Source organism: Prenolepis imparis, unplaced genomic scaffold (assembly GCF_030444845.1).
Source record: "Prenolepis imparis isolate NDT839.2.m4 unplaced genomic scaffold, iyPreImpa1.0 SCAF_1, whole genome shotgun sequence".
Taxonomy (NCBI): Eukaryota; Metazoa; Arthropoda; class Insecta; order Hymenoptera; family Formicidae; genus Prenolepis; species Prenolepis imparis.
The window spans coordinates 527434-547950 of record NW_028141159.1 but is presented as its reverse complement, the minus strand read 5'-3'; the positions used below and the strand labels follow the sequence as shown (position 1 = coordinate 547950).

Genomic DNA, 20517 nt, shown 5'->3' with positions numbered 1-20517 from the left:
AAAATACATTAGATGTATTCATTTTCATCGATAACTTTTTTTAATAATCTAAAATTATTGTAAAATTTTATAAAACCGCTTAGATCTATCCTAATCGAGTAATTGACGATTTTGCAGAAAGTCAATTCCGCCATGGAAACAGATACGGATGGATACGAGATCGGAATTTTAGACATATACGGCTTCGAGATCTTTGAAAAAAATGGCTTCGAGCAGTTCTGCATCAATTTCGTGAACGAAAAATTACAGCAGATCTTCATCGAGCTCACGTTAAAGGCAGAGCAGGTAAGCTTCCATTTTCTTTTTAATTTACACTATAGTAATCTAGCGTTCATTATATCTCCTTTCGTTAAAGATAAAAATTCAATTGCAAATGAATGTGAAAAAGTAAAAATATTTTATCAGCGGGCACGCGCATTTTTTCACTTATCGTCGCTAAAAATTGCAAGTTAATATATTACTCTATTATCTTAATTTTATAGACAATATATATATATATATATATATATCTATATATATATATATATATTAATTTGTATAAATAACTCTATATAGATATATATAGAGAGAGTATGTATTCTTATAAGTTGTCATATAAATTAAGCTTTTAACGCCAATGACTTGACATGAAACTTAATGACGTTAGATTCTCACCGAGATGCGAGATAATTTTTTTCGCGCAATCACAGCTAGCCCTCGTTGAAGTTTCTAAGATTTCGTGACATTTGAAAAATGTCGGATTTATGAATTTTAGTTTAATTACTATGTAAAAATCGGAAAAAAAACTGGGGAAAATAATTATCAGCACTCTCTATAAAGCTTGGGATACGTGAATAATTACTTTATAATTTAAATAAAATTTTTTACCGTCAATCTTTTTCTTTTTGGTCGTATTTTTTTTGTACTTTCGAGCTTCTAAACACGAAATGCGTTGGAAATTCTTCGCGATCGCGGAACAGTCCCCGCTTTCTTCGCGAAGAAGCCAATTTCGCGCCAGTTTTCATCCGACGATTCGATTCATTCCTCGATGAAGCCGTATCCCGGCAAGATATCCGTCCTCCTGAGCGCGTACCTCTGCACAGGCGTGGTCTGCGCCATCAGATTCCGGATCTTGCTGGGCGGCGCGGGTATCTGTTTGGGCAGTTCGCTGGACGTGACCATGGAACTCTCCGTGGTTGACGGATCGTCCACTCGTTCATAGAATGTCGCCTGACCGTTTGTCTTATCACCTACCTCCTGGCTCTTGGACGAAACGACACCGTCGACGCGACGATCGAACTTCTTGGGCGGTCGAGCTTTCTTGTCTCGCGTCTTCCAATCGGTCTGCCTCTCGAAGGGTCGCGTCACCCTGAGATATCCCACCGCGCCCTCGCTAGGGGTCGCCGTCAAGGTCGGCGAGGCAGTCTCCTTGCGGAAGGAACCGCTGTGTCCGCGCACGTTTACGTAGACTCTGGGCCGGCCGTTCTTCAAGTAGTACAGCTTCTCGTCGAGGCTCTGCAGCTTCGGCGACGCCCTCAACAGAACGCGTTTCTCGTCGTCCAGGAAGGTGTCCAGCCGATAGTTCGGGTTCGGTCCTCCCATGTCGCGTACGCCGAAAATCGAGTGCGGGATCACTTCAGGATTCGGATAACCGGGACCGCTCGGTATTTGCGGCTGCTCGCTGCTTTGCTGCTGATTATTCAGCATCGCGTGCACCAGACCCTGCAGATTCGCGGCGTCCATCTCGTCCGCGTTTCGCAGCTCGATTTCGACGAATCTGCAAGAGCGAGAGAAAATTTCACGTTTGCATAAAGATTATTGCGCCAGCTTCCCGGTACTATATGAATCGCCCAAGACAAGCGGATAAAGACGTTTTTCAGAAAATTGACCGTAAATATACAGTACGAGTAACGGATACAATTAGAATGATTAGCATCAAAGCTAATCCGATATTATAGCGGTAAGATGAACATCCGCGAGAGCGGAAGATTGCTTTTCGGGCTTCGCGGTTCCCATCGGGGGCCGTTACTCGATTTTCACGACATTTGCAGGTGTCATTGTTCAGAAATGATTTGTCTCCTCTTGGCGGATATTCGCGATTATTATAAACCGCAGCACCGATCATTGCGACCGCAATGAGAAAAGAATCGAGAAACTAATCGAACCCGCGGACCGGTCTTGATCGCTCTCGGTACTTTGCTTTCAAAATTGTCGGTTACTCGCCTTCTCCTTCTCTCCCGTCTTCTTTTCAGCCTTATCGATGCCTTAAAGATACGTATTGTGATCACGTAAATCTACCGTCGTTGAAATTCCACAGGAGTAATTACTCTCGGTCGAGTTTCTCACGTTTCTCGTGCGCCGCAACGACGACGGCTTTTCATTTGCCGCTAATTGGGCCGCTTTCTGGCGGTGAGAAAGAACGAGCGGGATTTTCCGCTTTTGTTCGAGCGGCTTAGAATCACGAGGCCTCGGAGCAATATTGTTTCCTAATCGCGGTGAGTCAGTCGAGAGAGTTTCCCGAAGAGAACTATTAGCTATCGAATGGAGCACCAAGATATTGATCATCCGCTAATACACATACACATATGTATATATTTGATATACATATACATATTGTGTGGCAAAAGTAAATATTAATAAAAAATTAAGAGCTCAAGAATAAAATTTAATATAAATATGTTAAGAGAGGTTTTTTAAAGAGCAATCTTTCATGAAATATCTATATGTTACAATCTTTCTCAAAAATATATTTTGCAACGACGCATCTCGGATTATTTTAAACTAATTGCAAGCTAAGATTCCGAGCGAGCGAAAGTGAATTGCGCAGCAGGCGCATATATGATATCGATAAGTGCTAAGGAAAAGAAGGTCGCTCGAAGAGCAAATATATCGCCTTCGTATAGCAATACCTGTAATCCTCGGGTCTGTCTATGTTGACGTTTATGTCTCGCGCGGAGACGTCGAGGGACTTGCCTTCGAGCGCTTTACGCGCCGACAAGTCCTGATCCTGACGGATGCGATTAGGATGCGACGAGGGTGGCCTCGGCAGGACCATGGCCGACGTGGTCAGCTCGAGCAGGACGAGCAACACGATAGCGCAGGCGTTGATTCTTCGCGACATTCTGCAAAAAGAATTTTCTCCTATGAATTTATTCGATTCTAAAAAATTCTACGATATATCCTACATTCTATAATAAAAAGACTTGGACTTAAACACTATATTAATAATTTTTAAACACACTTTCGTTTGTATCTCTATAAAGTTGGCAAACAGATTAAAAATATTTTACAACTATTTAAAAAATATTTTCATATAGTTTTTATAATCACTGAATAACTTTCCACAAGTTATAGCAAAGATGGTTAAAAAAATAAATCATGTTTGCTAAATGCACATTTAATTGAAAACGGAATTAATCGCGAAAAAATCAATATTAGGTATAACTTCTTAATATAAAAATCTTCTCTAAATACCATCAAATTACTAACTAAAATGATATATAATTAAAAATATTAAATAAAAATATTAACTATAAAATTTTTAATTTGTTTGCAAACTTGACGGAAGTTCTGTTTGCTTCTATGAATTAAAGATCGCGATTAAGACACGTCAAAGAGAAATTTAAGGGACCGTTCCAGTCTTGGTCAACGTCCTTTATGTAAGAGTTACAATGCATGTGACTCCAATTGGAATTGCTAAGCCGGAAAAGATTAATAACGTGCGATTAGTCGTTTCGTTGCGCGAGAACAGCGAGCGAATTTCCGTAATTATTATGCCGCTTACGCGAGAGCGTGGCGTTATTCTTTCGAGAGTCGGAACAGAGGTGGACACCGGACGATTTCACGAGGCGTTTCCTTCGAAACCGCCGAAAAGCCGCGCACGACAAAGTAACGGGGCGATGCCGACACGCGTCGACGTAACGACGTACCCGTTAGTAATAAACATGGTGAAAGTTTTACGTGCTCGGACGGTCCCGGCCCCTGCTGCTCAAAGAACAAAATGATACAATTTCTCTTGTTTTTCCTTACGTAAGCGCGCGAGAATACACATACCGAGACAATCATCGTGTGGAATAATGACTCCCCGACGGGGTCCTACAATTTTCTCGGTCCGTTTCCTGAGAATCGCGTTTTTTTCCGAGAAAATCTAATTAAAGCGCGAAACGTGTCAATTCCCCTTCGGAGGAGAGCGCGAAGAAACGACAGCGATATCGTTACACTTTTGCCGTCCGATACCTGGTTCGCCTAGTTTTCGATCTCCCTCGCCGAGCTGGAAATGAATTTTCAACGTTGAAATGCGGCGGATGAAATCTCCGCCGTTCCTGCGGTATAAATTTTACACCAGTTTAGCCGTGAAATGATAATTGTCCGCGCCGCTAGCAACGACGATACGTTCCAATAAGCATCCAGCTCTCCAGCTCTGATGGCGCAATAATTGAACGGGATCGGGAGATTATTTTCTCGAATAATGCATTCGCCTAGAGCGAGATTGGCCAGCGCTTCGTATAAGAGACTTGCGTCAAGTGTATCTCCTCTCTCGTGCGACATTTGTCGTGTAATTATTACAATTCTGATGATTGGCGCCTTTTCCCCCTCGATCTCTCGGAAGAGCGGCGAATCTTTTCTTTCGAAAGATACTCTTTCGAAAGATAAGAAAAAAATACTCGACAGAGATACAAGTGTGCGTGAGTAGGTCGCGGAAAAAGCCGCTTTCGTGAGATTTCACGGTGAGCCCGGGGTTTTCAGACGGGCGGTTTCAGAAACGAGGCAGGCTAGGCCACGTGCGATTGTTTTCGCGCGCGGTTTCATCGCTTTATCTTAACGCAAAATCTCCTTTCTACTCTACTATCGGCGCGGTCGAGGAAACGAAACGCATTTCAAATAGTCAAGTAACAAGGATGGCTCGCTCGCCCATCCTGAGGAACCTAATACTCGCGTATTTTCGCGATCTCGAGATCAAATTATCGATGGTATCGCGCGGGCAATTTGTGTGCGATCTTCCTCACACCAAATCATACAGATTCGTTTCCGATTGAAATATAAAGACAATGTTTCCCGAAAGAGAGCGAATAAAATTATTTCCTTTTCTCTTTTTCTCTCTCTCTCTCTCTCTCTCTCTCTCTCTCTCTCTCTCTCTCTCTCTCTCTCTCTCTCTCTCTCTCTCTCTCTCTCTCGAGCGTGAAAGTATATTCGTTTGCCAGCCGAATAATCGTTACAAGCTTTTTCCGTTCTCATCGTCGAAATCGTCGGGAACTTTTTCGATTTTGTTTGCCACTTTCTCCTGCTACTCTCCTTCTGTCACTTTATATCGTCTCCCATTAGAAATTGATCAAAAAAATCAATAGTCCATAGCCCGCGGTAATTACTTTTTATAAAAAATTAAAAGCGGAAATAATTATCGAGCGGTACATATATCGAAAAACAATTTGCACGCACATCGAATAAAACGAGTATAAGTGGTTATAAAAATATTATGATCTAATTGAGCTGGTAATTTTATTAGCCAAGAATACGACTGTTTTTTTCCGCAGTTGAAAGATCTTTAAGGTTCTCTAAGAGATCGAGATCGCTTTTTAAATCATTATTTTACACACAATTAAGTAACAAGTTTAAAAAAATATATAATCTTTCAAGACAAATATCTCTTCGATAAGTTCTTCGACATCATACAATTTAATATTACTGCTATGTAAATAAAATATTAAGTAATTAGATTAGACTAATGACTTGAAAGCTACTATATTCAAAGTATGCAAAGAAAATGATCAGACAGCCGCATAAAATATATATCGAGAGTGGGATGCGTTATCGCGAATAAATCTGGTTCAAAATAGAGAGACTACATTAGAAAATATATATGTATATAATAAAGTAGGTTCTCTCGCAACAGTTCTCCGCCCGTATAATCTCGCATTACCGTTCGCTCTCGGCAAAAGTATAACGGGGAGTCCCCGCGTGTTCTCTTTCTCTCTCCTCGCGCGAGATCTACTCGGCCGATTCACGTCGCCAGGTAGGTGTGGTTCACCCACCTCGGCGGCGAACAGGTTCTCTTAAAAAGTGCAAGTGCAATCGTTGCCCCGGTGAACGTGCTCGGCTAACGCTCGGCGAAGCGGAGCGTGCGACTCCACGTGGAGTCGATCTGTCAAACGGCGGCGTTCTCACCGCTCGCGTTTGACATTTTTCGTGTCGACGTCATCGACATGCCGACTTGTGCATTGCACTGCACTGCATTTTCTTTCTACATATCGATTTGCTCCCCTTACACAGTTTATGTGATCTATACGAGCCGAGAATATTATCTAAATACAAATTCAGGTATAAAAAGGGCCAGTTAAACTCCTTTATATTTATTTTGAACGTTTTGAGCCTTCCTTTGGACTCCCATCCTCAGCATATCAAAGGGAAGTAGGGAGGAGAACAAAGGACGAACGTCCTGATCTTTGCAATAAATAAATAGTACTTTCCTTTTGGAAAACCAAAAGAAGAACCAAAACGTTAAAATTAATTTTAGATAATATCAAGACTTTTCCTTTTTCAATCCATCATTCAATTTTTAATATCAACGATACCTCGTCTAATTTGCGCGATTCTGCGTAAATTAGACGTGTACGATTATGATTTGCTTATCGTTGCTTCATTTCCTACATCTCGCGAAGACGTAAAGTGGCTGTACGAGTAGATATGCTTAATTTTCGAGAAAGTTACAGACTCGATCAGGTTCCTCGACTGATTTCTTTGCGGTCGGAGAATAATCGAAATCGCGCGGTTTGCGTTAATCGGTTAGAATTCCCTCGATCGTCGGTAGAAGAATGTCATTGGAATTTCCTTGAAAAGAAAAACACGAAGCGGCAAATGAAGATTTGATGATTTTCTTCGAATATCGTGGATGTATCATGAATATCTCTCTGAGCAATTTTTAAAGATTCGAAGATTCTACAAGTTCCCAACATTATAATTAATGATAGAAACTCTTACCGTAGAAATTCTACCGATTTGAATCGATGAGATACTCGCAAATCTCTGTGTCGATCGTAAGATATTGCGCAAGTGGAATGATATGGATTTGTATACCTGTAGATGAATGGCATAGAAAGACTTTGTCCGCTGAAATAGGACGAGAAAGAAATTCGTAAACCTATCTCTCCATTCATTGTCGCGCTTTCAGTTCTGATTAATGAATGTTCGCCGCAAAATATACCACCATAATGAAAGACCATTCGTTCCTCGCGTATATCTGCGAGATCAAATTTAATGTCGCGTCAAGTCATTCTACTTGGAATAATGTAGCGCAAAGAGTAAAAAGAAAAAAAATGAACGCGGAACGACGAATACAGGGTATTTACAATCGATTCTTCGTCTTGAAAGGCGTATGTAGATCTCGCGAATGAAGACGAAACGGTAGCGAAGTGGGACGTGGACAATTTATTGTCGTAGCCTCCGAGCTAGACTGGAACGAACAACTCGAATGTAAACAGGGATTCATAAGTAATAATCGTCGGGACGAGTTATATATCCGCGTGCGTAAACTTATTCCGTATATATTTATAATAAGTCCGATCGATTTTGCGGAGATAAGGTATATATTTACACGCTTGAGAAGTATCACGCGAGATGAAGGAGGAAAAAAATGAATAAATATCTTCTCTCTTTTTCTCCTTCTCTCGTCATCTCGCAAACGTTCTTCGCGAATTATCATCGCTATTACACGCGCCACGCTATCCATCTCTCGCTAGATAATTATTATGAAAGTAATCATTAAATTTCACATGAAATACACCTCGACTCGCGTGTACTGGATATTATACCGGCAAATTTTTAATTAACCGGCGTATTGTTCTGCTCACATGATGAAAAATTTATTATACCCGTAATCGCAATATCGCGTATATATTATGTCTACGATAAATCGAAGGAGTTCACGCTCGTTAAATAAAGGAATCGATGACGCGTGCCGATTTCACTATATTAATTAGTATTCGTAATCGCGCACGCGCGCGTGACGTCGACGAGACGAAAGAAAGTTTTTTTTCTCTTTTTTTTTTTCCTTTCGCGCCATCATTGTGTTGTTCGCTTTCCCCTAGATCGATATAAATACGGCTCTTGTGAGATAAATATTTTTACATCGACGCAAGAGAGAGAGAGAGAGGATTCCCGGACAATGGATATTCGAGAAATATTCGAGACTAATATATACGCGCAGCTACTGTGCGCCTCGAAGAAGGACTTTCGATCGCGGACTTGAATCGCGCACGTGGGTAACGAAGAACAACCTGGCGATGTGGTCAACTGTGGCGAACTATCGCGCCATATCGGAACTTAGAAAGTCGAGGAAACGTTGCCGGTTGCATGCGAACTGGTCGACTCCCACGCCACACTTACGGCCACTTGCTTACATTCTTACGTAAATATCCTCGGCGAGGATCTCTCGATCGCGCGTTATCGTTCGTTGTGCCACGAGGAAGGCGGAGATGCAGCAATTAAATTCACACCTGAATGAAAAGTGAGAGTCTTCTTGTGGTCAAGGCCCGGAGGCTGCGCCTTGGGATATTGTTCAAGTGTGTCCTTTAGCGACTTCGAGAGAGAGAGAGAGAGAGAGAGAGAGAGAGGACTTTTACATATTGTCCAAGTTATGCGTTCTCATTTAGATTAATCATTCGCCGGTCCTTGGAGCTAAAAAGAAACAATGTCGACGTTGTTTCCTCTGTTCTTTGGACAGGCATTATGACATCCTGCGGCGAGGAGGAAGAATTTCACAACAAACTAGAATACTCGCTCGTGTACGACGAATATGAAGAAGGTGACAGTTATTATACGTCGATTCTCTTTTGCCGCGAGGAATATTAAAATAAAAGTGTGTCGTTTGCTGAAAAAAAAAAGAGAACAAAAAAAAACTGCAATCAGAGCGCCGCGCCTTTTCTCGTTCCGGAGAGGAAGGGAACACGATCTCCACGTTGAAAACGTGGTCGCAGTCGCTTTGATAGATCGATCATGATTATCTCAACAGCGGACGCGAAACGAACCAACAGTACGCTTAATTGACCCTTTACGTAACTGCCCACTTTTTACTCGCGCGCGAATCGAAAAGTTATTCCGCGCTCTATTCTATCGAAAATGAAAACGAAATGTGATACTTTTCAATCTAACGGAGAGAAAATCATTTGAAGCGATTGTCATGATTGTTAATTGATACCGCGGCATAATTTATTAACGCAACTTATTTGCTTTTTATCGCGCTCTCCAATTAGTCTCTCCGCCTTCAATCATTTTCTTACGTTAATCGAGCGTGGAAATTTGTTGAAAATGATCAAGAGAGAAAAAAAAGTGATATAAACATATCGTAAAATATCTATCGCAAATTTACGCAGTCGATATATACATTGGGAGTGACGTTTAACGAGCTCGTTTTGATTACAACTCTGCGGCCGCTCTTCGTTCGATTACAATGGCGTTTCGCAACGCCAAAGCAATTAAGTTCCATTAGAAGATTATTGGCGGATGTCGAGCGGTTTAATGTAACGCAAATTGACGATTGCGAAGTATCCATGTATAAATGCATATCGGCTAAACGCCTCAATCTCTCTCTCTCTCTCTCTCTCATGATGTTCAAGTCGTCATGTGATTCTTCTCTTTCTTTGTTTGAAAATATGTCATCGTACTTTTGTATGTAATAAGACAAATTTTAATTAATAATCTACATATCTATCAATCATGATCGTTTTATTCTTTAGATTTTTCCGGCCAGTTTCTCTTACATTCTAACGAATCCGAAACTGTCCTTATATAGATCACCTATCACGGTACAAATTTAAATCGCCTTTATGAGCGCGACGCGGGAATAATCGCGACCATAAAACTTGAATATCCATCGCTTCGACATCGACACGTCATTGTAAGCGATAAATCTTCTTTATATATTTTGCACGCTGTTGAAATTGATTACTTCGTGAAACTGTTGTCGCAAAATTCGTGAGATAAATGCGATTGTTGAACGCGCGATCAATTTGGATGAGAAGATCCGCAAATAAATTTCGATTAAAACCGAAATTACTATTTAATCGAATTAATCAAGAGACCATGTTCCCGTCCACTTTATTTATAGAATTATTTCATTTAAATCTCGAGAAATTATCAATACGTCGCAAATGTTTAAAATTTATCGTTTCGTTAAAAAGCGACATATTGCTAATTTGATTAATAACGTGATAATAAAATTTTAATAATAATAATTAATAATAAAATCGAAAACTGTCATATACATATATTACAAACGCGAAAAATAAGCGCGCGTTCTCAGCGCAAACAAAGTTGAACAAAGCTCGAACGTACCTGAAGAACAACGAACATATGATCTTGAATCCAACACACCTCGTAGATGCAACTGTAGGGTCTCGTTCTTGGTCTCGTTTCTCTCGGTCTTATTGTCCGCGATCGTTATTCTTCCTCAGCCTTCAAGCGAGTAGATTCGGATCGGTCTTGTTATTATGCAACGCGCGATCCATTCGTCCGCGTGCGCGCGAGGATCGCGCCGATCGGTATCATCCACGACGAGGCTCGACGACGAAACTTGGTCGCGGCTCCGTGTTGCACTGCGGCCAAGGATCGAGTGAAGGTAATGAAATAGCTAAGTGAAGCGATATCGTTGTCTCTCTCTCTCTCTCTCTCTCTCTCTCTCTCTCTCTCTCTCTCTTTCTCTCTCGCTCGCTCTTCCCACGTGCGGCTTCCACCACTCTTTGCACTTTGAGATTTTCTGATTGGTCTCGTGTGTTGCTCGTTTTTAATTCTTCTCGTGACACACGTGGTTCGTGAAGATCAAATATATTTTGCAACAAAAAGATCGATTTTCTTTTCCACGAGATGGACGGTGGATCGATCCAACTCTAGCGCGGATATTTCTGAAAAAAAAAAAATTTTTTTTACTTTATTAATGAAAGAATCAAAATGCATAGCTTTAAAGATGAAGAAATGAATGTATATGTATTCGCGAAAAGAACAGATCGAGCTTTGATCGTTCGCGGAGGAAATCGTCGTGGTTGCGAATGCGCGTCTAGATTAGCTTTATCTCATATAAGATTAACGATGCAATATAGCTGCAAATCTCCTAATAAAGTTAACATTGTCGCAACACAGCGGTGACCATTGAACTCTCCACGAATATATCTCAAGATGACATCTTTTGCGTTTCCGATGCACGTCGCGATAAAGATACAGTTAGCTTCAGATTTTGACAAAGACTTTGATAAGACAAAACGAAGAATGCGCAAGCTTAAGATTATAATTATTATTATTATATTCTACTGAGATTGACATGTATCTCTAAAAATTTCTTTCGTTCACGATATCGATATATTTGAATTTGTTTGTTAAAATAATTTTATTTTAATTATAAATTAGTCGCAGAATTAAGCAACACTTGTGCGTTTTGTGACCAACTAATCTTTATGTATATCGAAAGATATGGATCGTAATAAGAAATTCCCGTCGTATCGCTAAACGCAAGAGGAATTCCGTTAAGGAACAAAATAAATAGTTTGACCGCGAGTTGACATTTGGCATCTAACTGTCTCACGAATCCGGCGATCTCTCGTGAAATCGAGATGAGGCTAACTCCCCTCTCTTTTTCTCTCTCTTATTTTCACCGCCGTTAACCCAGAATACACACATCTATCTTCTCCGTTATCTGCATTTTTATACGCCCTTCTCTTCTCCCGACAATTCCGGCAACAATGGAGCGCGGTTCCCATGAGCGCGATGTTTGTGACTCCTGATCTAATTAGTTTGCGCGTCGCGACCTTTTTTTTCAGCTCATTAACGTTAATTCAAAATGAGTGCGTGGCGCGCACATCGGACATGTGTTTTCGTAAAAGCGACAAAATTGAAGAATTTTTGGATTCTAGATAATCGAGGAGACGTATACGTATTCACCCTCGATGTACAAAAAGAAAGAAAAATTTTGACCTAAATACATTGTACATGTGTGTGTGAATTTAATCGAATTTTGTTTCGATAAAGTAGAGCATATCAAGAGCTCGTGAGAGTTACCTTTCTTCTTAAAATTTCTACATATATGTATAAAATTTGAACAACTTGTTCTTTAACCAAATATATTTGCTTGTATAATAACTATTCTTCCTACATCTATATAAAGTGTCTAACATTTTCTGAATTTTTTTTTACATAAGCAAAAAAATGATCACCTCTTGTAAGTGACGATAATTTCGTCCTAATCACGAAATGATGAGGAATAAGACGAAGAATATGCATTACGTAACGGGTCGCACGTGCGCGTTCGTTACACGCGGCGCCAGCTTTTAATTACTGTCCTCTGCCATTGCCATTCTAACGGAATCTAATTTTGAGAAAATTGCCACCGGAAACCCAAATAGGCGCGAGCGTTTACATAGGCAAAGCATCTGGGTTGCATCCTCGGATTGGACGCGTTGTTCCGCAAGGCTATACGGAAATCAGAACGCGTATCCGTCGGGCGTCCTTAAATCTACGGTAAAGCGGAGTAAGCGGGGTCGGAGGTGAAACGCGTCAAGTGGAAAGTTAAGTCTCGGCAGCGAGAGACGCGATTGCTCGCTCCAAACAAATCCAAACAGAGGATACAATTGTCCGTCAGATTGAGCAAACTCTCTTGATCTTGAGAACAGACGTCCCTTTTTTTCTCCTAGGTTCTCTTGCACTTTTTTTCTTTCTTCTTGCGTCTTTGTTCGCGCAAACGAAACGAAATTGTCCGTAAAAGGAGAGGTAGAAAATCGCGCCGCACGAATGACACATTGCAACATATTTGCAACACGTCATATATTATTATACGTTACGCAGAATATCGAGATGAAATAAGAGACGCGATGAAACGACAGATCATTACAATTTACGGCGCGTGAGTGCGTAATGAGTACTTACGCGCGCTCCTAACTATCACCGAAACGTCACGACAAAGTAATTGCGCATAATCATAACGGGTTATGACTAATTTGTCTATCGCGACTATCGCGCGGCTAATTAAACGCTCGCGCGTACTTTGTACGTCTTCGTCTTTTTCTTCCTCTATACCTGAGAAACGTTAATTTCGAGTTGAAAAAAATAAATATCCGTTTCCGCGATATTATTTCAAAAGCGTGTAATTAATACCGTGTGTAATGATTTAATTCGCGTCTCATTTCGACGAGATTGATCGAATAGGTTTTCTTTTTTTGCCGAGGGACAGTCCGAGAACGGCCGGCGGAAATGTGAAACAATAATGGCCGCGCGAAGTGAAAGCACCTGCTCCGAAAGGACGCTAAAGGAATCGTGAATACGCGCGCCAAATTTAGTATATACATTAATTATCCACCACCGTTGCGAACCATTCATTCGCCAATCACTCGAGCGTTGCTTATGATTGACGCTCCATCCACTGGATGGACTATTATTTGACACAAACACGGAAGTCGCGCGTCATAAAATATTATAATAGAGAAAGAGAGAGAAGGAATTGATAATATATAATTATAAATATACGCGAATCGGTTGTTTGTTTTGAAAGGGTCTTCGCATCTTTCGCGGAAGAGAGACTCTACATTATATAAATATTACAGAAAAGAAATCGAATACGGGCCATAACGTCATTGTATAGCGCAAGTCTTCCGAAGAACAATCAAGGTGGAAACAGTGTCCATCCATCATAAAGAGGTCACAAGCCTTATGAAAAAGAGTCGTTAACTCGACTAAAGGCCAGGACGAAAAAATCGTGCCACTTCTGGTTACTGGCGACGGCGTGTCGCGATCAAATCGCAACTAGACCGGGTACAAAAAAAAACTTGACCGTGAATCGCTTTTGTGAGCATAAAGACGAGAAACTGTCTACTCGAAAGCAAGAAGGATAAGCCCCCAATTTCGGGGGGCAATCGTGCAAAGATCGCGTATATAATTATGCGTGACCGTGAAAGAGAGACGATGCACGATGAAAGATTTGGAATGGTAAAGTCTCACGAAGGAGATTCAAAGAGATTCATTTTATCTTAATCTTCGCAAATAATAATTACGCAAATGTCTAGCAGGACGGACAGATTATTGCGAAACAGGACGGGGGGGAAAGGGTTGAAATAGCGCGACAGAGAGACCAGTTTTCTCGCTGGCGAGTTCTCTGGGTGCACCTTCGGCAACGAGCTGAAATGGAAAGCGATTTTAAAAGCGCCCGGCAATCGCGTTATTACTACACGCCTTTCCCTTCTATCGCCTCGAGAAAACGAGATATAAATCGCTGGTACGTGCGGGATATATACGCGGTGTTACCGGCGGCACGCAATTAAGCCCGTATTTTCGACGTAACGTTGTTTGCGTGCCTGCAACCTGCGCATATCTTCCACGAAAGTTAGATCGACGATTTAAATTACCCGAGCAATCTGCATGTATGACGCGTGTCACACATCTTTTTTATTGACATTTATCTCTCTCTTACGTTAATTTAATAGTCGCGTAAATTTATACGCTTTCTTAATTAGCCGAATAATTGTATGCCGATAAATGACAATTGATTTATTTGTCCTGGTAAAAAAGAGTCGAGGTTATCATGAGAATGTATGTACCCCTTGAATAGAATCGAATACCTGTTTGTTTTTCAGGAAGAATACGTTTCCGAGAATATTAGGTGGACGCCGATAGAGTACTTTAATAACGCCATCGTTGTAGAACTTCTCGAGGGTAAAAGGCCACCTGGTCTTTTTCTAGTACTGGATGACGTGTGCGCGACGTTGCACGGCGGTAGCACCGGTGCCGACACCGACCTGAAGAAGGTACGAAATTTCTTCGTCGCACCCCGGTTTTTGGGCCACTTTTCACGATAATAATATTCCAATATGATATTCCTAATTATTTATCGTTATCGAATCTCGCAGAAACTGGCGGGAGCGGCCAAACAGCACAACCACTTCCAAGATATCAGTGACGGCTTCGCAATCATTCATTACGCCGGTGCGGTGTCCTACTCTGTCGACGGATTTTGCGATAAGAACCGAGATGTCCTCTTCTTGGATCTGATCGAGTTGATGCAGACCAGCACCAAGTAAGCCATCATTCCATTAAATGTCAATTATACGACATGTGACAAATTACTTCGAAAACTAGACGAGCCCGCATAATAACTTTTCGCTCGACGATGATTAAGTATTCTTTCTCTCTCCTTCTCTTTCCTCGATCGAATATTTCAAAACGAGAGCATAAGATAAAGAGAAAACATTACTGTAGCTATGAGAGAGAGAGATTAGTAAATTATTTATATTATAATATTATATCGTAACGAAAGAAAATTTTAAATCTGCTTTTGACGGGTTTTAATTAAATCTGAAAGTTTACGAAAGATTACGAAAGAATTAACTCTAACATTTACAACTACAGTAATTGAATCTTCGACTGCTGAAAATCACTGCGTCGTTACGTAAATTTCTCAATAATTTAACGTAATCTTCACTAAATTAATTACGCGCGTGTATTTATGTAAGGATTACGTGCACTATAAATGTCGCGCATAATCAGAAGACTGCCGAGATTTTAATCGCAAATCGATGACACATGATGATGAAGACTTGCCAATTAATTATATTTCTTTTCTGTTCTTTCATTTATTTCGTTTTCTGCGAAATGTTTGAAACTATCGCCCGACGAGTATTATATATAATATCGTCTAAAAAAGGTAGATATATCTGAAAATATAAAGAAAAGTAATATTTACATCTCTTAGTACCTTGGTGCGTGAGCTTTATCCACGGGATGCCGGTAAAACGAAGACTCTCAAGTCCAGACCAACCACTGCGGGCAGCAAAATCAGAAGTCAAGCCAGTCGCTTGGTCGGTCAACTGATGAAATGCACGCCGCATTACATTCGATGCATCAAGCCGAACGAGACGAAAAAGCCGCGCGACTGGGATCATCAGAGAGTCAAGCATCAGGTATAAATTTGCCTAGAGAGAGAGAGAGAATTTTATATTTCAAATATATATAAACATTTATCACACATGCGTGAACATTTGTAAGGTGTAACAAAAATGTGGGTCGCTACTAAATAGAAGACACTCCTAAAGTATTATAGCGATTCACATTTTTGTTACACTCTGTATAAGATTGCAAATATTTATGAAAAATATAAATGAGACAGACGATAATCGATAATTTGAGAAAAATGAGAAAACAAGAACATTAATGAGATTTTCTTAGTTGAGTTCACTCATTTAGCTTGATGATGCGATATTTCGAATGAACTATGCCAGAGCGATTACACGGATAAAGCCGACAACGTATCTTTTCCTCCTCCTTCGGAGTAATAACGCTGAAATTTTGTTCGAGAAAGTCAATACGGCATAGTTTCCACATTACAGCCTGCACTAGAATGATAGTTACCTTAATAGAGTATAATGCCCATCGAGAGAGATGTTCTAACGGAACTGTATTACGTGGACGTTATATTTCGCGATCGATAATAATCAGCTAAATAACTCGTCTGCTACATAAACGTTTCAATTTTAGTTAGCCGAGCACAAACTCAGCGGATACTCGGTTGTAACTTTATAAAAATCTTAAAAGCAGTTGAATCTCTGAGATTCGACACGCTCGCGGCGATGAATTAACAGAGGATGATAGTGATCGCACAATTTTCCTCATGAATCTAGGTGGAATATTTAGGTCTGAAGGAAAACATTCGAGTACGCAGGGCTGGCTTCGCCTATAGAAGAACGTTTGCCAAGTTTCTACACAGATATGCGATTCTCACCAAAGAAACGTGGCCGCGTTGGCCCGGGGAAGAGAAACAGGGTGTGGAATGGATATTGGGAAGCATCCATATCGATAGATCGCAATATCAACTCGGTAGATCAAAGCTCTTCATCAAGGCACCCGAAACTGTAAGTTTCCCTTCATCTCGACAACAAACCTATCATCTACCATCAGCGTCTGCTTTCGCAGACTTCGTATAAAAACACACATTCGAATTAAGTCCGACGAGGTGATTAAATAATACTATCCACTTAGCTCTTCATGTTGGAGGAAGCTCGTGACCGGAAGTACAACATGTATGCGCGAGTCATTCAGAAAGCCTTCAAAAAGTACTTTGCCCGGAAGAGACAGCAGCAACAGAAACAGGAAGCCGCTAATCTTCTCTTCGGTCACAAGGAGCGAAGACGGGCGAGTCTGAATAGAAATTTCGTGGGCGATTACATAGGGCTGGAAGGCAAGCCGCAGACAATGAGTCTGCTCGGAAGACGAGAAAAAGTGTTCTTTGCCGAGGTCGTGAAGAAATACGACAGAAGATTCAAGGTGAAAGTCCCCCGACAACTTTGTCGAACAATTCGAGCGTTCTTTAATTTAGAAGTGTGTGTGTGTGTGTGTGTGTCTTGTGTTCTGTAGAAAATATTACCTTAAAGAAATCTAGTAGTATAGCTGGATTTTGCATTAAGATTAAAACAAATTAAAGACCTTACAACAAATAATTTGTATAACAGATGTGCAGAAGAGATCTCATTCTCACCGGAAAGTATCTTTATTTAATCGGCCGAGAGCAAATACAGAAAGGTTCGGAAAAGGGTAAATCTGTCCAGGTTATTAAAAGGAACCTTCCATTTAATCAGATCAGCCACGTGTCGCTAAGCACGCTGCAAGTAATTATGCTTTTCATGCTAATCTCTGCATATATACATACATATTGTATAATATACGTATAGTCGCATGTATTTTGACAATATAATTTTCATTCCAGGACAATTTCATAATTATTCATACGAGGGAGGATTACGCCAGCTTATTAGAATCGGTATTCAAGACGGAATTCCTATCCGTTCTCGGCAAAAAATATCTCGAGGACGTCGGTCATCCTTTGAATGTTAAATTTAGCAACGAGTATGGCTTATTTTGCACATTGTTATATTATAGCGCATTCTATAAAAATATTTATTTAAATTCTATAGCGTTCGAAAAATAAAATTCATAAATTTATTCCTTTTTTCAGTTTGGAATTTAAAGTAAAGAAGGAAGGTTGGGGCGGCGGTGGAACGAGGCATGTAAAGTTCACGCAAACCGATTACGGCGATAAGGAGATTTTGAAACCGTTTGGCAAAATTCTCAACGTCAGTATCGGTCCAGGATTACCGAGCACGACAAGTGAGTTTTCGTGAATATTCGTAATCTCTTCGGTGGATAATATAATTCTCGATAATCAATCTTATAGTATGCATGCAAATTATTGAATATTTAATAATTAAAATATCGACTTAGCGAATAAATATATGTATATCTTTTTTCATATACATATAGACACATACATACATATACGTAAAAAATATATAATTACATTTCTTATTTTTAGACAAATAATAATACCATTTCTATTTCAGAGCCCAATTTGAATCGATCGACGTCATTATTTGTTCGTTCGCGCAATGATAAAATTTCGAGATCGATTCGTTCAGCACCGAAGCTATCTGATTTAACTTCAGTCACAGTTGCGAATAATCCGATGGGAAAACCTCCTCCTTATCCTGTAGCGGCTCAAAGATCGATGACTCCTACACAAGCGACTTTAAACTGTAGAGACTGTATTCCTACACAAGCGACTTTAAACTGTAGATACTGTATTCCTACACAAGCGACTTTAAACTGTAGAGACTGTATTCCTACACAAGCGACTTTAAACTGTAGAGACTGTAGACCGAACATTCCACCGAATCGTCCGAACATTCAACCTGTACAGCTTCAGAGGAACATGAGAAGTGGAGTAGGCTATCCCCACATGTTACAAAATCAGCAGACTGCTATGATGGGCATGTATATCAATCCCAATACCGGACCACGTGGTAAGTTTCGACGATTCGAAGAAATATCTTTAAATAAGCGAAATGCGCGAGAAAGTGCATAGCTCGTGTAAAATTGCAAAAAAATAATTTTAAAAAGTTTTACGAAATAAGTGCAAATCGCGGCGCGTTAAATTATGAAAATGTCAAGTATTGTTAACTTAATGTAACTTAATTAATTTACAATTGTAATTTACTAATTTATTTCTTAATTTATAATTGTATTGTAACTTTAGAATTGATTGTAAATTTACCTATATGTGCATATTAAGCTCACTTGCATAAATATGTTTTTTTTTTTCCCGGATGATTTGAAGGTTTGCTCAAATTTCCTCCACCGCCCACGGAGCCACCGCCATCGCACGAAGCCGCAAGATTTAAGTTACCTCCTCTCAACGAACATAACGCTTCCGGTCACACTAAAGGAATGCAAACGTCCCAGGAGTTGAACATGAAACGGACTAACGACGCACTGGACCGCTTAGGAAGAAAGGAGGATAACATCGCGTACGCGGTAGCTAATAGAAAGATACCTCCCCAGAAACCGACACCGCCGAGTTTGCCAAAAGTCAAAGCCTTGTACGACTACGAGCCGCAAGATCTCGACGAGCTAGCTCTCAGGGAAGGCGACATCTTGGAAGTACTCAAAGAACGTGAGTTGATCTAACTTGTGTGATTGTTCTACAATAAATAATAATAAGTTACGTTAATATAAAAAGATAAAAATATACAAAGTAACATTGTGTGTATAGAACGCAATTTCTTACTAAATTTAAGTAGCCTTCGTTATGCATTCTTGTTATTATAAGATAAAAATTGTGAATGTGTGATTATATCTACAGAAAAAGAAAGATTCTTCTGATAGCGCACAATAATGAATATATTCTTTATGTGTTGATCTTAATCTATTAACAATATTTTTCTAGATGAGGGCGGTTGGTGGCAAGGAAGACTGAAAGGGAAGACAGGGCTTTTTCCTTCGAACTATGTTGAAAAAATATAAACTCTACAACCAATTTTTTACATAATTATCGAAAAATCCTAAAAAACAATAATACGCGTTTTTCCCCTCTGTTTGCAATTTGCATGATATATTTATTGCGCGAAACTTTAAATATTAATAAGAAAAGATCACCGATGCCAAAGTCGTCAAAGAATTAGCAACTGAAAGTAAACGTAATAATTTTTTTGCAAGTGTCGTTTGTTATAAATAACAAAAATTGTGACGTGATAAGTTTAATAGTAAAGATTGTGGAACGATAATACATCGTTCGAACATATTTTTTTCTGAAAAAAACTCAGAAAAACTCATCTCGTTGTATAATCCACTGAGTTTATAGTCTCCAATAAACTTTATCTGTGGTAAAGCATCTCGTTACGAAATTGAAAAAAAATGTAATTAATAAGTTGTGTACGTCACTGTTATCATTAGTTAGTGTATAATAGATTTGTAATTTCTGTAAACTTTTCATGTAATGTACATATCGCAATCGATATTTATGTATAGTCAATCAAGTGTGTCGCGGTTACCAAATCCGGAGGTGACAAAATCATTCCTATTGCATAAACATGTAACGATATGTGTACATAGCGTCACTGCCATCGCAAAACATCCTCTCTAATAAAATTGTATCTCAATTATATTTTGTCGTTTCCTTTTTAATTTTTAAAACTAAATCTATTTAATTCATTTTCAAGTATGCCGTCTTATTTTAAATTTAAA

At 39.8% G+C, this 20517-nt stretch overlaps 2 protein-coding genes across 4 annotated transcripts in view; one reads left to right on the top strand and one right to left on the bottom strand.

Annotated features, from left to right (window-relative positions):
* The window catches only part of LOC145940436 (unconventional myosin-Ie), a 30149-nt gene extending 9712 nt beyond the window's left edge, over positions 1–20437 (top strand). For both annotated transcript variants that reach the window (XM_083045609.1, XM_083045601.1), the window contains exons 10-21: positions 118–285; positions 14583–14753; positions 14856–15022; positions 15698–15905; positions 16623–16853; positions 16981–17265; positions 17451–17606; positions 17705–17844; positions 17954–18105; positions 18339–18797; positions 19112–19447; positions 19721–20437. In XM_083045609.1, the coding sequence (XP_082901735.1) occupies positions 118–285; positions 14583–14753; positions 14856–15022; positions 15698–15905; positions 16623–16853; positions 16981–17265; positions 17451–17606; positions 17705–17844; positions 17954–18105; positions 18339–18797; positions 19112–19447; positions 19721–19797 (2550 nt within the window). In that variant the 3' untranslated portion in view covers positions 19798–20437. The remainder of the gene's footprint in view (positions 1–117; positions 286–14582; positions 14754–14855; positions 15023–15697; positions 15906–16622; positions 16854–16980; positions 17266–17450; positions 17607–17704; positions 17845–17953; positions 18106–18338; positions 18798–19111; positions 19448–19720) is intronic.
* LOC145940489 (uncharacterized) lies at positions 22–14503 on the bottom strand. 2 transcript variants are annotated; one of them, XM_083045716.1, is made up of 3 exons: positions 10345–14503; positions 2889–3101; positions 22–1756 (listed from the first exon to the last, which is right to left on the bottom strand). In XM_083045716.1, exons 2-3 carry the CDS (start codon positions 3098–3100, stop codon positions 1018–1020), a joined length of 951 nt encoding a protein of 316 aa, XP_082901842.1. In that variant the 5' UTR covers position 3101; positions 10345–14503; the 3' UTR covers positions 22–1017. The 2 variants fall into 2 exon arrangements, with proteins under 2 accessions (XP_082901842.1, XP_082901833.1); XM_083045707.1 differs by having other exon boundaries at positions 10306–14502.
* Positions 20438–20517: the final 80 nt, after the last annotated feature.

Bases quoted from the DNA above. Each gene is read 5' to 3' on its own strand.
- LOC145940489 (XM_083045716.1), bottom strand. From the start codon at position 3,100: ATGTCGCGAAGAATCAACGCCTGCGCTATCGTGTTGCTCGTCCTGCTC. The intron at 1,757-2,888 runs GTATTGCTATAC...TCGCTCTTGCAG, and splicing joins GACAGACCCGAGGATTACAG to ATTCGTCGAAATCGAGCTGC.